At 46.8% G+C, this 17,241-nt stretch overlaps 1 protein-coding gene across 2 annotated transcripts in view; it reads left to right on the plus strand.

The window, feature by feature from the left end:
• The window catches only part of WDFY1 (WD repeat and FYVE domain containing 1), a 45,907-nt gene that overhangs the window by 22,055 nt on the left and 6,611 nt on the right, over positions 1 to 17,241 (plus strand). For both annotated transcript variants that reach the window (XM_058703246.1, XM_058703256.1), the window contains 7 exons: positions 540 to 613; positions 5,245 to 5,299; positions 6,899 to 7,049; positions 8,687 to 8,799; positions 10,556 to 10,682; positions 11,684 to 11,789; positions 16,831 to 16,932. In XM_058703246.1, coding sequence (XP_058559229.1) covers positions 540 to 613; positions 5,245 to 5,299; positions 6,899 to 7,049; positions 8,687 to 8,799; positions 10,556 to 10,682; positions 11,684 to 11,789; positions 16,831 to 16,932 — 728 coding nt within the window. The remainder of the gene's footprint in view (positions 1 to 539; positions 614 to 5,244; positions 5,300 to 6,898; positions 7,050 to 8,686; positions 8,800 to 10,555; positions 10,683 to 11,683; positions 11,790 to 16,830; positions 16,933 to 17,241) is intronic.

The raw sequence follows: 17,241 nt of genomic DNA on the forward strand, positions 1-17,241 counted from the left end.
ATTCCAGCCAGATGAATCTGCATGCCTGCTTGCTCCGTTCAGAGATGCAAAAACAATTGAGGAGATTTTTTTGAGTTGGAATTTTATTTTTTTATTTAAAAAAAATTTTTTTTAACGTTTATTTATTTTTGAGACAGAGACAGAGCATGAACAGAGACAGAGACAGAGGGGCAGAGAGAGGGAGACACAGAATCTGAAACATGCTCCAGGCTCTGAGCGGTCAGCACAGAGCCCGACGCGGGGCTCGAACTCACGGACTGTGAGGTCATGACCTGAGCCGAAGCCGGCCGCTCAACCGACTGAGCCACCCAGGCGCCCCTGAGTTGGAATTTTAAACTGCAGCAGCAGAAAGAACTTCGATAGGAACTTCAGTAATGGTTAATAACCATTAACTTTTCCGTTTACATCGTTATTTTCTACAGAACATTCTTGCCCTCTTTTTTAAACCTAAATCATGTATGCTTTTTAAATAACGTGTTCTGAACAATGACTTAGAATGCGTAGCTTTGCTTTTAATATGGTCTTTGTCTTTCTGGCAGCTCCTTGCTCTGCTATGGCTTACCATCACGACAGCAGACGGATATTTGTGGGCCAGGATAATGGAGCCGTCATGGTAGGTTGCTTCCAGAGTGCATGCGTTACATTGACCGCCCCCCCCCCCCCCCCCAGCGTTCATGCCCGTTGGACAGTTGGAATAAAGAACGATGGATGCCTGATTGTTTGGCATCAAAGATTTTTTTACTTCAGTATGGGTATTAGGCCTAAAAATGGATTAATTTTAATTAGTGCTTATTTTTAAACTAGTCACGGAGCTCAGAATGTTTTCATGATTGATAGTTTGGTGTTCAGCCTAAGCCACAAAGCACAGCTTTCCTAAGGTGAATGTGAGGCCTACAGCAGCCCCATCCTTGAACCGTGAAGGGGGCCAGGCGGGGGGTGGGCATGACGGCCTGTGTGCGCACGCGTGCACGTGTATGTAAATGTAACCGTGGAGAGGGACAGAGGGCAAGGTTGGTGACTGGTCATTGAGCCAACAGCTCATATGACCGTTTAAGGCAGCGCTTGTCAAACTACCTGTGGCAAAGGGCTAGATATTCAAAATTTCAAGTTAGTATAGATGGTAGGTATTTTTATGATTCTAATTGCGTGGGTGTATGTATGTGTATTTTCTTAATGGAGGTATAATTCGCGTGAAATTTCACCAGTTTAAAGTATGTAATTCACTGGTTTTGTAGTATATTCACAAGATTATACAACCATTAACCTTCTCTAATTCCAGAACATTCTCACCACCCCCACCAAAGAAACCCGTACCCGTTAGCAGTCACTCCCACGCCTCCTTCTCCCAGCTCCTGGTAATCACAAATCTGCTTTCAGTGCAGAGATTTGCCTGTTTTAGACATTTTATGTAAACAGTCACATAGGATGCGTTGCCTTTCGTGTCTGGCTTCTTTCACTCAGCATGTTTCCAAGGTTCATCTGTGTTGCGGTTTGAATTAGCGCTCATTCCTTTTATGGTGGAATGGGATTCTGTCACGTGGGCATAGCAGCCCTTCACGAGCCTTTGTGCTTCTTCTGCAAGGCTGGCAGTCGTGTCCCCCTTCCGTTGCTGGATTTAGTGGTTGGAGTCCTCGCTGTTTCTTCCTGGCTCCAGCTGAATGGGTGTCCATTTCCTTGATCTTTTCAAAGAACCGGTTTTGGTTTCAGTGTTTTGTTTTTGTTTTTCTTTTGTTTTTCCTATTGTCCGTTTATTTATTTCAACTCTAATTTTATTATTTTCTTCCTTCTGTTTGCTCTGGGTTTAGCTTGCTGGATTGATATTTTTGACACCACCTTGGAGCAAGTGAGAACATCCATGATTTCATCCTTGGGTGTGATAACAATATGCTCAGCACCAGGGAGGGGCTGGGGGGCGATGGGAGAAGCAGTCTGAGGCCAGGTCGTGTCGGGCCTGGTGGGTCTGGATAAAGTTTTAAGTTTTGTTGTAGACTCTGTGGGAAGCTCTGCGGGGCTTTCAGCAGGCAAGTGACAGGATATCATTTATGCGCTCAAATGATCCCTGTGGCTGCTTGGTGGAGAATGGATCAGTTTGGGGGCAGCAGGAATGGACGCTGGATGGTCAGGCTGTGACCCTGGGAGAGAGGACGCTGACGGGGACAGTGGACAGAAGTGGGTGGATTTGAGGTGTGTCTGGGAAAGGTTGGTTGTGGGGAGGGGAATAAGAGGAGGAGGCTGGTGATAGCCAGGTTTCTGGCTCGAGTCACTGGGTACACAGTGGTATCATTTACTGAGAAGACAAAGGCTTGGGGGCGTGTGGGGAGGGGACATTTGGAGGGAGAGAGGACAACGAGGAACCCAGCCGTACAGTTGAGAGACCAGGGGGATAAGCAGTGGCCGCCCATGCCAAGTTAGCATCAGATATGCAAGCCTGGAGCCCATTGGGAGCCTCGGCTGTAGTCCTCAGCATCGAGGGTGGTTTTTTTTTTCAGCTGTAAGAATGGCTGTGTTCACCTGGGGAGAGAATGAGCAGAAGGTAGGGAGAGATCGAAGAAAGAGGTGAGCCATTCCAGAGCGGTGGGGAGCAGGTTTAAGAAGCCAGGGGGCTACGTACAAGGCTTGTCTTGAATGGCTGCAAGATGAGGAAGTCTCTGCCCCCCCCCCCACCCCGAATCTTAAAAGTTTTAAATAGTGGCCTTCACTGGGTTCAGTCACGTATACTGTCCAGATGGTCCCAACAGCACGTTGCCATCAAGGCTGTGTCCTTGGGACAGCCTCTGGGAACAGGGGAGGACAAGTGACACACGCTTACCAGAGACCAGAGAAAAGGGTGAGGGGCCTCTGACTGCTGATTGCCAGGGCCCCAGTTCACGGGCCAGCTGGTGGTCATGTCCTCTCAGTGACCTCTCTCGACAGCGAACCTCAGGGTCAAGTACATTAGGTCATCACTGCACGAAGGGGAGCCATTGAAGAGCAGTAAGCCGGGGAGCATAGACTCATCAGGTTTCTATTTTTGTGAGCTTAGCGTGCCTGTATGTGGAGTTCGGGGGGACAAGGGTGAAACTGAGCCGGCCCGGCTAAGAGGCTACTTCAGGACCCCGACGTGAGACTGCGAAACACTGGGGGCAGTGCTGGAGAAGAGGTGATGGCTTCGAGAACTGTCTGGGCAGCAGGCTTGATGTCTGGTGGGATGTGGGTGCTTAACAGAGAGCTGTGTGAAAATGGCTTCCAGGTTTTTAGCCAGGATGGTGGTGGTGAGCGGTCAGCTGCCCTCTAAGAAAAGATGCTGATACAGAGGGGAAGTTGATGAGGTCCATTTTGACAGTTGGGTCCGTGGGCCTGAACCTCAAGGGTTTGGTCTGGAATTGGGAGTTCTCTGAACATAGGTGTCAGCGGAAACTGCTAACAGTGGCCGGGCGGCTCCAACAGGTGGGTTGAGAAGAGCCGAGGGCCAAGGTCACATTCCCTGGGAATAGCAGGAGGGGAAATCAGAGGGCTCGGAGCCCATGGGGGAGACGGAGGCAGAATGGGCAGAGCCGGAGGACAGTCAGCGAGGACGCTGTGGCCGTGGAAGGCAGAGAGGCAGGGAAATTCACATGGGGGTGAGTAACTGTCAGGTGCAGCAGAGAGAGGATGAGGTCAGGCCTGGAAGATGACCCTGGGGACATCCCAGGAAGGGAAAGCCCTTTCTCTGCAGTGGTGGCAGCGCCGTGCGGGCGGTGGGTGGAAGAACGACCAGGAGAGAGCAGCTGGAGGGCCCGAGGGCAGCCAGTGTGGGCTGATCTCAGAGAAGGGGCCGAAGAAAGTCGGAGGATTGTTAAAAACAGTTTTGTTGGTTTTTTGCTTGTTTTGGTTTTGAAACGAAAAGAGGCCTCGAGTGTGTGGAAGAGCCAGGAAGGAAGAAGCCGGTGGAAAGGACAGGCCCCCTGCCCAAGCAGTTCACTCAGCGGCGGGCAGGGTCAGGCTTGCTCAGCTCCTCGCCTGTCAGTCTGGGGCTGCGGTGAATGCCTCACGGAGCCGTAAATGCAAATGTTCTCGTTTCTCTCCTGAAAATTTTATAGGAATACTGTGCCAATGTGCATGCACGTGTGTAACCAGAAGCCACGAAGCACAAATAATTTCTCCAGTGGTGGCAGTGGTTGCGCATTGATTTCTCCAGGGACCCTTCTTGTGGCTCCCGGTTCGGGGGTAGATTATAGAACAGCATAGAAAAAACACACAGCTCTTCAGTGCAAAGGGGCAATGTGAATCTGTTTACTGTTCATTAGCACATCATCTGTAGATTTTCCACCCAATACAGATGAGTATATATACAGTGATATATACTAGTACATTTATACTGGGCATATATACTGTATATTATATATATTATCTTACATCTGAGGATATATAATATATATTATAGTACGTATATGAACACACACACACACACACACATATATGGTAATATATACTGGTACATTTTTGTACTTTCCAATACCAAGATGGAGAGCAAGGGATCAGTATTCCTTTGTGAGTTTTTTTTTTCTTTTTGTCAACAATTCACAATGTCCATGTTACTTAGAGTCTTAAGAACTTATCACTTAGCATCGATCAATAGAATTCATAGTGCTTTTTCTTTAGAGTTGTGTCTTCGTTTTATGCTGAAGCTGATTTTTTCATTAACAAGTATATACTTTTATTTTTTCCTACTTATAAAGTATTGCCCTGTCTATAAAAAATTAGGAAGATACAGGGTATTTTAAAAAAGCAAACCACCCACAACCTCTACACTTCCTTTTTTTTGTACGTGTTCTGTATGAAATATATGTAATTTCCCCCTTACATTGCTGAGGTACCCAATGCCGTATTTTCAGTGTAGCTGAGAACTCTGTTCATAATGGGTCTTTGTAATTTTGCTTTACGGACGTCATCTTGAGGAATGCTCAGCGTAACCGGGACTGCAAAATTAACAAGCCCTCCTCTGCAGTGGAGGGAGAAGGAATACAAAGCTCTCACTCGCAGAGGGAGAACTGCAGAAAAATACTGTGCTGGTCCACAGCACCTTCCGTATTCGGTCTGCTCCCCAAAAGAACTAGTGGCTTGAGGACAAGCCTGATGAAAGAAGCAGTTCCATAGTATTCTTCTAGAGTTAATCTTGAGTCCCACCTCTGGCCATAGCTAGGTTTGGATTTTCCTTTGTTTTGAAAGTTAAGTTCCTGTTTTTAAAACCATGACTGTTTTCTTATTGCATGTGTTTACTTTTAGGAATTTCATGTTTCTGAAGATTTTAATAAAATGAACTTTATCAAGACTTACCCAGGTAATTATGATACACACACATACTTACATATATATGTGTGTAGATAGACGCACACAGAACTAGAACACTGCCTCTTATGATCAAAATTAGGTTTCACGTGAACTTTTTAGTGGTGTTTCCCCAATTATACAGGAGGCTATTAAGTCTTAGAGATATTTGCCATCCTTTCCTGCTTATCCCTGTTCAAAATTTTCTATACTGTTCCATTGGGTGCATGGTCAGATTTAATTTACCCATTCTTCTATTTTGGAGCATGGGTAGTGCTTCCATTTTTCGCTAACACACACTGACCTGTATGACAGTGTATATATACATAGGTGAGCGTATGAAACATTCACATGCGCACACACACATACACAGGTATGTGTGCGTGTGTGTGTATGTGTGTGTGTGTCTTGACTATTATTCTGACTCTAATCCCCTAGCCCTGGGTTACTTCTGTTTAAGACAGATGCCTAAAAATGGAGTAGCTGGCTCAAACATTAACAAGTTTTTTAATGCTCTAGATTTCTTTTACAAACTTCTTCCCAGCAATAGTGTGAATTTTTACAATCCCACGAGTAGCTGAAAGTATCTGCTCATCAAATCTGTACAACATTGCTCTTACAAATGTTTTTTGCCAGTTTGATAGTCAAAAAGTTCTCAGTTTAAAAGTTACTTAAGCTTTATTTAGTGTTGATCATTTGTGATCTTTTATGAATGTCTGTTGATGATTTTGCCCATATACTCATAGAGTTGTAGTGTTTTCGAATTAATGTATGAGAAAGAGTCCCTCAATTCTTTTGAAGCAGCCTGTACAGCTGAGAGCAAGGTCAAACAGTTTCTCTGTCCAGCCTCTAACTTCATTCATCAGACTGGGCATTTATTAAACACCTGCTGCATGCCAGGTCCTATACTAGATGAAGTAGACTAGACAGGTTACTGCCCTAGTGTGGCTTGCAATCAACCTGGAAACGAAAGTATTTGACAGGTCACATGATAGAATGCCTTCCTTTTTCTCAGCTGTTATTTTGGAATACAGAACTCCACACTTTGTCTTTATAAATAACAAAAAGTTTCAGACAAACAGAAAATATTTCAGAATCAAAATGCTTGCACTATTTTTTAATTTCAGAAAATTGAACTTCTCCTGCTCACAATGTCAGTGTTTTCTAAAAGGTCAAAGTACTAAAGTGATCGACTATAAAAAAAAAAATTGTTCCTTTAAGAAAAGACTACCGCATTCCATATGGGACTGATAATTAATAGCAAAGGAAAAATGTTCTCTTGAGTACAGCCAAAAAAAAAAAAAAAGTCTGTTCTTTGATCTGTTGTTGGAATCCCTCTTGAGCATCAGTTTTCAGTGAGCTGTGCTTCCCATCGTCCACCCAAGTAGGGACACAGGGCAGCTGGGCCACGGAAAGAAAGTGTGTGGTGCTGAGCTGGGGCTGGGAAGGTCATCTGAAAGCTGGCTCACGGAACTCCGGGCGTTTCCGTGGTAGGGTAATTGAGACCGGGAGCCCCCAGGCCAGCCGGCTCGAGAAGGCGCGCGCCTCCGTTGGGATTCGGAAGGTCACGTTTCTTCGTGAAGGGCGCAGACTTCCCTTTGTGTTCCCGCAGCTCATCAGAACCGAGTGTCTGCGATTATCTTCAGCGTGGCTGCCGAGTGGGTGATCAGCACCGGCCACGACAAGTGCGTCAGCTGGATGTGCACCCGCAGCGGGAACATGCTCGGGAGGCACTTCTTCACTTCCTGGGCTTCGTGTTTACAGTATCCTTCAGCGGGCCGGCCCTTCCCCTGCCCAGCGCCTCCTTGTCGCCGCCGTTCCTTTCGAATCTGATCGTGAATTGGCGGTTGAGATCCAGAGATTGAGCGATTCCTGCGTACTTCACATAAAATCCAAGAAGTTCTGTGTCCGCGTTTCTTTGGTATAGAGTTGGTTGGTTTACTAAAAATCATTATCAGATGAATTGCTGTTCTCTGCCGGGAAGTACTGTCTGTTTTTAATACAAAACCTTGGAAACCTAAACCTCCTTAATCAACCCCCCTCACCCCCTCATTCCTTTGCATTTCAAGGTGAGAATAAAGACCTTTTTGTTGAATAAAGAAAAACAAAAAGGGGGTCGATCTTTTATTCGATCATTTGCAGACCCTGAAAGAATATAATAAGGATTTGTGACCCTGGAGTTCATAAATGGACTTAAAGGAGTTTTATAGTTGCTCGGCGTGTATGTGGAGGGGGTTCATAATCCATTTAATATTCTCAGAGATGCCTTAGGGTCCTCAGAACGCTAACAAATTGCTGCTTTCACAGTTTTCTACTACTGTCTGGAACTTGTTTCCTGCAGAAGTTGCCCTTACAGGCGACCCGTGGCAGCGGTGTATCTCAGGGACGGTGCGCTCAAGGCTGTCAACAGGCAAATACCCCAGAGTAGTTCCTTTTCCCGAGTTGGATGTCTGGCGCGGTAAATCCCTTTTTTCCACGGAAAGCCTTTATGAAAAATGTTTGCTACAAATGAATGCACAGCATGAGGTCTTTAAAATAAGCATTCAAAGCAGTACCATACATTTGAGATTCAGATAAGGGAAAAATACTTTGATTCGTCCTGTGCTAAGGAAGTGTTTCTGTCATGGGTAGGCTTCTCGTATGGATTGAGAGAAAATGGTGCAGAAGCACAAAGGCACAGCCCAGGCTGTGGTGTTCTTCTTGACCTGTGTTTTGGCACTGAAGCAATGGGCAGCCTGATGTGTTTTAAACGGCTGCTCGGCCACCAGTTTCTATGGCCATTAAGTGACCGAGAAAGTAGTGAGTTGCTGTCAATGGTTCGTGTATTTTTAAAATTTAAGTTTACTACTGTTCAAATAACTGCATTTTGGATGATTAAAACTCTCCACGGCAACTTAAAATGAATCATCCTCTGCACCTCAAGCTGTCTCATCCAGGCCAAAAGAAAGATGGGTTCGCGTCTGTATTTGCTACCAGTTTTACATTATTTCCAGAGGTATTTCATAAATAGCCATTTTGTTCCAGTTCTTTCTTGCTGTTTTCATTATTGTTTTCCTTTTTGTACTTAATTACAGTTTGATTATGACTACCTGTTTTCATGTCTGTCTTCTCTGTCAGCTCTTACCTTTTTTTTTTCAATACCCTAGAGTATTGGCTGGAATAGTAACAGGTACTCAGTGAATTCTTGTCAAATGAATGAGTATTAATTTTCCCAAGAATTCCGCCTTGAAAAGCCTTTTTTTTTTTTTTTTTTTTTTTAAATATGTGTTGCCCGAATTTCAGTTGGGTATTTCTTTGTCTCATAGTTTTAGGCTTGTGCTTACTTCCTTAAAGGGCACATTTTTCAATTTTACAACTTTCGGATGGATTGTGTTATATATCCTTGACTGCTTCTCCACAGATATGATTACGATACTCAGTATGCTTTTGTTGGCGATTACTCTGGGCAGATCACCCTGCTGAAGCTTGAACAGAACTCCTGTTCAGTTATTACAACCCTCAAAGGACATGAAGGTAGGCTGTGTGATCACCCACGGGTTCTTCACCTAATCTGGGCATCCGGATTTAGTTCTCGGCCCTGGGGCTTCATGAATGATCAGCTCCTATGACCTGTCGGTTCCGGTTTGATTAGCCAGATGGGGGATATAGATCTAAAAGAGTGAAGGCTAACTGTAAGTAGGCTCTTGGGCTGGGTTCCGTGTCGTCAAAACCCTGTCCAGATGGTTCATGTGGATAATACTGTCTATTTTGTCTTTTTAAATTAAATTATTTTCAGAAGATCTTTTAAAATTCTTATAAATGGTAAGACCTTTGGAAGAATGTTGTATTTTTTTTTTTTTTTTAATTTGTCAGTTTCTAGGACACTGAACAAGAGCTGGTAGACAATACAATTAGGAGAGATGTCTGGGCTGTTCTGCTTCTGCTTGGTTAGCGACGGAGGGGAAAGAATGGGTGGGATTTTATCGTTTCTCCAGTGCGGTGAGCTGGTCAGGCTCTAGGAAGAGTTCTAAAACTCACTTGGCCATTTTGGGTAACAAATTAGACACTTGAGCACTGTCTGGTTTCGATGGAAGAATGGGGGATTTGTTGAAAGAACTAATGATGAACTTATGAAAATAGTGTTTTAGGTATCCTACGTTCAATACACTCTATACTCTGTGCTTTCTAGCGAATCTATTTGAGTGAAAACGAGTCTGTCAGATCGGGGATCTTGTAGAGCAAAGGGGGGTAAGTAAGTTAGAACGTACTCGGGCAGGAAGGCACAGCCCCTAAGGAAACCACTTGTGTTTATGACTAATGGTCTCATGGTCCCCAGGCTCCTGGGTGTTCTCTGGGTTGCTAAGGACAGACGGGGTTCTAGGGACTGCTTAGTAGTGTTTATAGCGAAGGACCATGTTTATCTGCTGTCAGGCCTCCAGTGAAGTGTACAGGGCACAGCATTAAATAGGGTCAGGAGTTATGCACAGTTGTTCCCTGAAGCCAGTTTTGCAGAACGCTTCTTTTTTTCCCTTATGCTAAGTCTCTGTGAGAAACTAGTTTCCGTTGTTTGCTTTTGAATGTGACTTAATCGGTTTTCTCTACACCTGCCAGAAGTGTTAACTTGGGTGACTGGCTCGGTTTTATTAAGTTTATTGACAACTTTTTCTAGGCAAGCAGTGATCAATAGAACCACCGAGAGAGAAATCTGTTGAAAGAGAAAACTGTAGAAAGATTTCTCAAGGGTATCAAATTTGTCAAGTTTAGCCAAGATAGAAGGCATAATTGTGTGCAGACCATTTTGTTTTCTGAGACCCTTAATTTAATTTCCTTACACATATGCATCTTGAGGTAAGACACCTGCAAGGCCCCGGCAACCTGGAATAATCTAGATATTTATCTTCCCTAAGTTGACCACAGTAATCTTCACTGTCTCTTGTCATTGAATATTGTCCGCTTTTATTTTTTCCCCTCAAAAGCTTTTTCTGAACTAACCCTTCATAAATATGTATCTTTTTTTTTTTTTTTTTTTTGGTACAGAATGAAGAAAAATTCCTTAAACATCTTTGTGTTCAAAGTAGTTTGATGTCCACCTGCAGATCACTGTCTTATAACTCTGGGTGATAGGTGTGCCGTGTCTTCTCCGTGACTCGTGATAAAGTGTTGAAGGCCCTTTCGCACAACAAAGATACAGTTTTACTCAGGGGCTCAGCCGGGCCTAGTTCGGTCTGGCTGTTGAATGTGTATGCGCAGGTGCAGGGCTGTACTTAACCTCTCCTCTTTCTCACCTTAGGTAGCATCGCCTGCCTCTGGTGGGACCCTATTCAGCGGTTACTCTTCTCAGGAGCCTCTGACAACAGCATCATCATGTGGGACATCGGAGGAAGGAAAGGCCGCACACTGCTGCTGCAGGGCCACCAGTGCGTGACTGTTGGTGGGGGTGGGGAAAGAATCTGAGTGTGGGGGAGGCGGGGCAGTATTAGTATTCTGATACTCTGTTTTCCAAACTCCCATCTGTGAAGGCAGCCATATGCTGGGGCTCACTCTGTCCACTTTTAACTTGGACTGCTTTTCTGTTAGCCCTGCGTGTCTGGTGTTACAGACGCCCCCCCCCTCCCCCCCCCCCCCCGCAAAAAAAAAAAGAGCCCAGAGTCTTCTTCCTTCTTTGTCCAAAGAGCACTTTCCACCTGTCTGTCCCAAGGAGTCACCCTCTTGAAATAACCGCTTAGGGCACAGGTGGGTTAAGGACTGCGGGTGAGAACTTCGGCCGGGGAAGCTTGCACGGAATGCCATGCTAAGCCAGTCTGGAACTGGATGCCTAACCGGTTTGGTTATTCTGAAAAGTAATGTGCGGGTGTGGTTTGACACAGGCCCTGTCACCTGAGCCATGATGTCGCATTACTCAGGTTCTTGCCTTCTAGTGTTCAGAGGAAGAGGACATTGGCCTTTCCTTTCCTCGCTCTTGGGTAGGCTGTTGCTGTCCACTGTAAGCAGAGTCAGGTTGCAAAGTAGCCGAGGAACGATCCTTCACACAAGTCTGTAGGTCAGGAGATTGTTTCCGGGTTGCATTCCAGTAAGGGTGTCACCCCTCCTTGCTCTTCGTTATGAACAAGTAGGTGAATCTTGCGCCCCCAAAAAGGAATGGACCACAGGAATTGGCCCAGAGGGCTGTAGCCATCGTCTTCTCTGTGGCCTGCGATGCTGAATGACTGATTTGAAAGTAGTGTTTCTTTCGTAGAAACTCTGATGCCGTATAGTAAGTTACAGAGTCATTACACATCATCTAACTAAAGTGTATGCCAGAGGCCACATTACCATACCTGAAAGTGGCAGAATGCCGGTTGCTGGTTCCAACAAGGGGCGAGATTTGAGCCTGTGTTTTTCCACGTCGAGACAAGTGACCGATGTGTGTTGTTTGCAGTGACAGGGTACAGTCCCTGTGTTACCTTCAGCTCACAAGGCAGCTCGTCTCCTGTTCGTCGGATGGCGGAATCGCAGTGTGGAACATGGACGTTAGCAGAGAGGAGGTAAGGGAACGAGCAAGACGAGGCTGATGTGGAGGGGCCCCCCCCACAACCTGGCTTCTTGGGTTCCCACCCTGCCGGCTGTCAGTGCCGACTAGCACAGCCCCGCTCTGCGCCCTTGTGCTCGTTGGTTGTCGCTTGACGGGCTCTAGCGTGTCACTTTGCACTGCACCCCTGCCCGTTAGAGGGCTTCCACGGCGACCAGCACTGCCCGCAGACTGCACGAAGGCTGTTTTCAGCCTGGAGACGGTCCCCGGTGCCGCTGGGCGCGAAGTGGGCCCCACAGCGTCCCTGTCAGCGGATGCTGGGAGAGGGATGCAGCAAGGTGCTTTTCGTCTCCCTGGGAAGTATGTCACTGTTCTCTGCTTTTATTTTCTACCGGGTGGTGTCCACGTAGTGTTCTTTTCAGCAGACCTGAGTTCTGATTGGTTTGCGCGGCTAACGAGTTGCGGGGCCTCGTTTAGAGGAGTGTCGTCGTTTCTCTGTCTGTTCACTCTTCCGTGAAGTAGAGTCATCCGATGACACCTTCTAAAGCCGCTTCTGGTTCTTTAGACGGATACTCTGATTGTCTAAACAAACTCACTGTCTTTTTTTTTCTTTTTTTTTTCTTTTTTAATTGAGAAATAGTCAATGTATATCACTGTATTAGCTTCAGGGGTACAGTGTAGTGATTCGGCATTCGCACATACTGGGAACGATCACCGCAGTGAGTCCGGTTAGCATCCGCCACCGCAGTTGCAAATCTTTGTTTCTTGTGATGAGAACTTTCGCGAGTCACCCTGTCAGTGACTTCGGAGTACCCAGCGCGGTTTCAGCCTCCTGGCTGTACCTCACGCCCCCAGGACTTGCTTCTTTGACAACCTGGAAGTTAGTACCTTTTGATCCCCGTCACCCGTCGCACCCTCGCTCCACCACCTCCTCTGGCAACCGCCAGTCTGTCCTCTCACCTGTGGGCAACTCTGTCTTTTTTTTTTTTCTATTTTAAACAATGCTGCAGTGAGCATTCATGACCTCGTCATTGTATGATTGTTCAGCTATTTCTTTCAGACAAATTTCTGAAAGTAGACCCTGCGGGACAGGAGATGTGTACGTTCTCAATGCTTTTTATGGATGTTGTCAGATGACTTCCAGGCAGGATTTCCATTCTCACGTCTGCCAGCGTGGGTATTACCTGTCTTTTCCAACCTGGGATGTAAGTAGCAGAAGAGCTGACTTTTTGTTGACTCAAAAGAGAAGATTTTAGAGTTGAAGGACCGAGGACTCCGTTTCAACTTCAGAAACATTTACTGAGCCCCTCGAGGGTGGCTCCGATGCCTGGAAACAAGGGCTTGCCGCTCCTGCGTGGCACTGCCTACTGCGTGGTGTGAGGTCACGTGGTTTGCTCAGGGCGCTGTCCTGTATCCAGCGCGGAGGCCCGCGTGCTGGGCCCCGTTGGTTGGGATGCCACCGTCCCACCAGATTCTGCGCGTGACTTGTACCACACGTGCCACAGAAGACGTAATCCCGGGGGTTCAGTTTATTAAAAAAACAGTCACGACGTGACTCATTTCCCGACTTCACGGCTGCCATGTTCTCGATGTCTTCTTGCCTGCAAGAAGCTTGGAATCTCCTGAAGGAAACAGACTACCCCCGTAAATAATAAAACAAAGTTCGTAACGTGAAGTAGTGATTGTCACCTTTTTTAGTAAACTTGTGAGACCAAACAGAAAATCTTAAGAGTCGGCAAAATATTTTGGTAAGGCTTAAGCTGACTTGTTATTAATTATCTATCATGTTGGCGTAATATTACATACAGTTTTCCTTGCAAAGATTTAGTTTAACTGTGTTTTCCAGTAGCTGCTCTCGCAGGCATCAAGAGCAAACACCTAGAATACTGCTCAATTTCCTGGACTCTTGGCCCGTTGTATTTCAGTCTTATTCTGAGCACACAGACCGCTCAGAGGCTGTGTTCCCGGGGTCACGTGGGAGGGCGACGCCTGGGGCCAGTGCTGCTGGAGCGTCTTCTAAGAGCTCACCCACTTGGATTTCAGTCCACTATTCTCATTCTTGGCAAATTCTTTTAGAAAAAAGTAGTTAACAAAATAAAAGCAGGATTCCCCCCTTCAAGGGTACACGATCGTGGAGTTCATTTGTACGTCTAGGGAAAGAAAAGACATCGCCCAGGATGCTTCCTTTGTAGGCGCGTCTCTTTTCAGTCATTTGTGGAAGATTCCCCCCGATCACATGCATGCTGGCGGGTTCCACATCACGCTCTGCAAGCTTCTCTCTCTCAGTAGTTGACAGTGTTGGTGGGGAAGCAAATTGGGTCAAAAAGATGCATTGTTTTTAGTAGTGTCTCTGTCTCTGTCTCTCTCTTTTTTTTTTTTTTTTTTTTTTTTTTTTTTAAACCAGCTGAGTATAGTGCAAAGGGAAACAGCCCACAGATACAGAAGGTTCTGGCCCTGGAGTTAGGGTTTGTACAATTTATAGGTCTTCCTTAGGCAAGGGCACACAGAATTATTCCCAGATTCTCTAGCCCCACGCTGCTTGGAATTTCTTACTGAGTCACTGGGAAATACTGATTGGGGCAGGCTGAAAGCAGATTTGCCCCCTTGCTAGCTCATAATTAGCGGGGCTCCTTTTTGGAAGTTGACCTGCAATATAAATGAGTAAGTAAGTAATAATTAGAATGAACCCACTTCAAGAGAGAACCTTATTTTAAACTAGTAGATCGCAGGATGTTCAATATGGTGCACATTAGTACCATGCAGATTATTGCAACAGTTGGTAATAGCTGTGCGGGGGATTATTCTCGTTACATCGCCGCTTTTGTGCGGCACAGGCAGATGGAACAGTGTGTAAGGAAGAGCGAAACAGTGCTTGATTAGCGTTCTCTTCTGCTCTTCTCAGGAAAGAAAAAAAAAATTCCCTTTAGAAAATAAGCACAGAATAGGATGGTTCCTGATAGCTTGGAGCATAGCACTGTATCCTATTAAAAGAAAGAAAGTTGCGGGTGCTTCTTACAACAAAACGCTCCAGAAAGCCTGTTTACTTCTGATTTTGTCTTTTGTGTGTCATCTGAAGTTACGGAAAGCGTACCTTTCTTCCCTGAAGCCCCTCTCCCCACCCCAGCTCAGTCAAGGCATGTTCTTTCCTAAGCCCCTAGACGGAATTGTATGTTCCTGAGGGTAAGGGCTCGGCTGGAGTGTGGCCACGCCCCAGAACCACGTGCGGAGAGCCTCACATTCAAAGAGAGAAGACCCATTCGGGGATGCTGTGTCGAGTGCGGCGGGCGAGCTAGGGTCTCCTAGATGGCCAGCTACGCACTAGTCCCCTACGGCCGCTTTGCCGCCAGAGCCACGGTCTCTTTGCTCGCACCGTGGGGGTGTCGCTGCTGCGGGTCTCCTCGGGTTGTGTTGAAAATCAGGTGGCGTCAGGCACAAGAAATACTTGGTGCCCCGCCCGGACTCCTGGGGCACTTGGGACGCCAGGCCCCATGCACACGCTTCCCACACGTGGACTCGCCCCCCTCCCCCACCTCACGAGGTGGGTGCTCCTGCTGGGATATTGGATATTGCTGCTGTCAAGACATCCTGAGCTTTCTTCCACGGGTGTGTGGTGCCGCGTGCGTCCCGGACCCGAGCCCAGGCAGCGGCACCTGCTTCCCCTCCCTGCGGACAGACATCGCCATGCCGTGGGTGGCATGACCCGCCGTGTCCTCCCTCAGGGGCCTTGTTCCCGAGCAGTCTTCCCCAGCCACCATACCCACCCCCCCCTCCCACTTCTGTTGATCACAGAAGCGGAAGACGTAATTCTGTAGCAAGGCCGTCCTCCTTCCCACGTGGGTGCACGTCTCTGTCACCCTTTTCTTCGCCTTCCCTTCTTTCCAGTATTTCTCCGGTTATCCAGAGAAACCCCTCTTCTGTCCGAGCCCACTTCGTGCTATTTGTGATGCTCCCCATCCCCCAGAAAGTCCTTTGCAGAAGTTATTTCTCGCGACGTATCTAAAGTAAGAAACAGGAAAGCCCAAAGTCCTGAAGCAATAGGAAGCAAAAGAAGGACGCAGAGGCACTTGTTCTTAGCCCCCAGAAGTCCCGGCTTCAATCTTGGAGGCTCTCCGTCTTACTGACAGTTTTAGAAGGGTCGGTGGGGCCGGTGCAATGCGGTGTCCGCCGTTCTCCCGTCATGGTCTCCTCTCACCAGGTGTATTTTTCTGGAGTGTGCACTTTCAAGATCAAGAATCATTTCTTCGCAGTCTTTGGCCTGACAGAAATTCGTGTTCTCTCCTCTTTGTATCGCACATATGTAATGACAAGTGATTGAGGTTCATAAATGGCTTTTAACAGTTTCATCTTGTAATCGGGTGCAATCTAATGGTCTGTCTAGAGCAGTACTTTCTAAGTTCTGGTTAAAGTGACATCAAGACTGTTAATCGTCCCGTTTTAATAAAAATTCATTGGGGACCTGCTCTGCGACAGGCTGTCCATACATCAGGACGAGTGAGAGCAGTGAATGACAGGCTCGTGGGGAGAAACGAGACGTGCATATAGGATTACAGTCCAGAGAGCACGGTGCTGGGGCGGAGGTGTGCCGACGGTGCGTGTGCCCGCGGGAGGGTAGCCGCTCACGGGAGCCGGAGGGGCCGGCTGGCAAATCTGCCTGACAGGAGCGGCCCCCGGGAGATGTGACCCCACAAGACTTCCCAGGTGGTCATCCCCCAGATTCTGTAAGAAGTGGGTTTTCACTCAACTGGATTTCGATATTCAGCAACTCTGGCACAGAAATCTACGAAGACATCCCTTAGGAGTTCCCAGTGAAAACTGAATTACCCCTTCCTGTCTACAGATTAAAAACCGGACAGTCCTGTAAACATTGCCAAGATGATAAAGATTACTGAACACAGGTAGTATTGAATATGGCAACCGCTATGATGTATTGAGGAATTTTTTTTAAATTCCTTGTTGGCCAGCACCAACAAGGTCTAGAACTGTTGTATCAGTAACCTGAGAAATCCTAGTCAACATGGAGATGCTCTAATGGTGGCTTTGACTTTCTCCTCCCCCAGGCTCCTCAGTGGTTAGAGAGCGATTCTTGTCAGAAATGCGAGCAGCCCTTTTTCTGGAACATAAAACAGATGTGGGACACAAAGACGCTGGGGTTGAGACAGGTGAGTAGCCAACGTTGAGTTGTCGCTAGGTTAATCGTGCATCTTGTTATTTGTGGTATTAGTCCGTCATTTTGTTTGGAATCCTGCTTCTTCCTGTAAACGCTGCGAACCCCTGTGTTTTTGATATCACGGTCTCTGTGTAACTCACAGCGAGTGGGACCTTTCCTGGGGCCAGCTGTGCTGTCGCTTTATCCTGCGTTGGAAAATCAGGAATGCCCAAGAAAACACTGAGTGCCTACTTGTAGCTACACGAGAGATCCTTCAGTCTAGGAGAATTGCTTGTTACGTCAGCATCCCATGCGAGCCACG

This window comes from Neofelis nebulosa, chromosome 2 (genome assembly GCF_028018385.1).
Source record: "Neofelis nebulosa isolate mNeoNeb1 chromosome 2, mNeoNeb1.pri, whole genome shotgun sequence".
In the NCBI taxonomy this organism is placed as follows: Eukaryota; Metazoa; Chordata; class Mammalia; order Carnivora; family Felidae; genus Neofelis; species Neofelis nebulosa.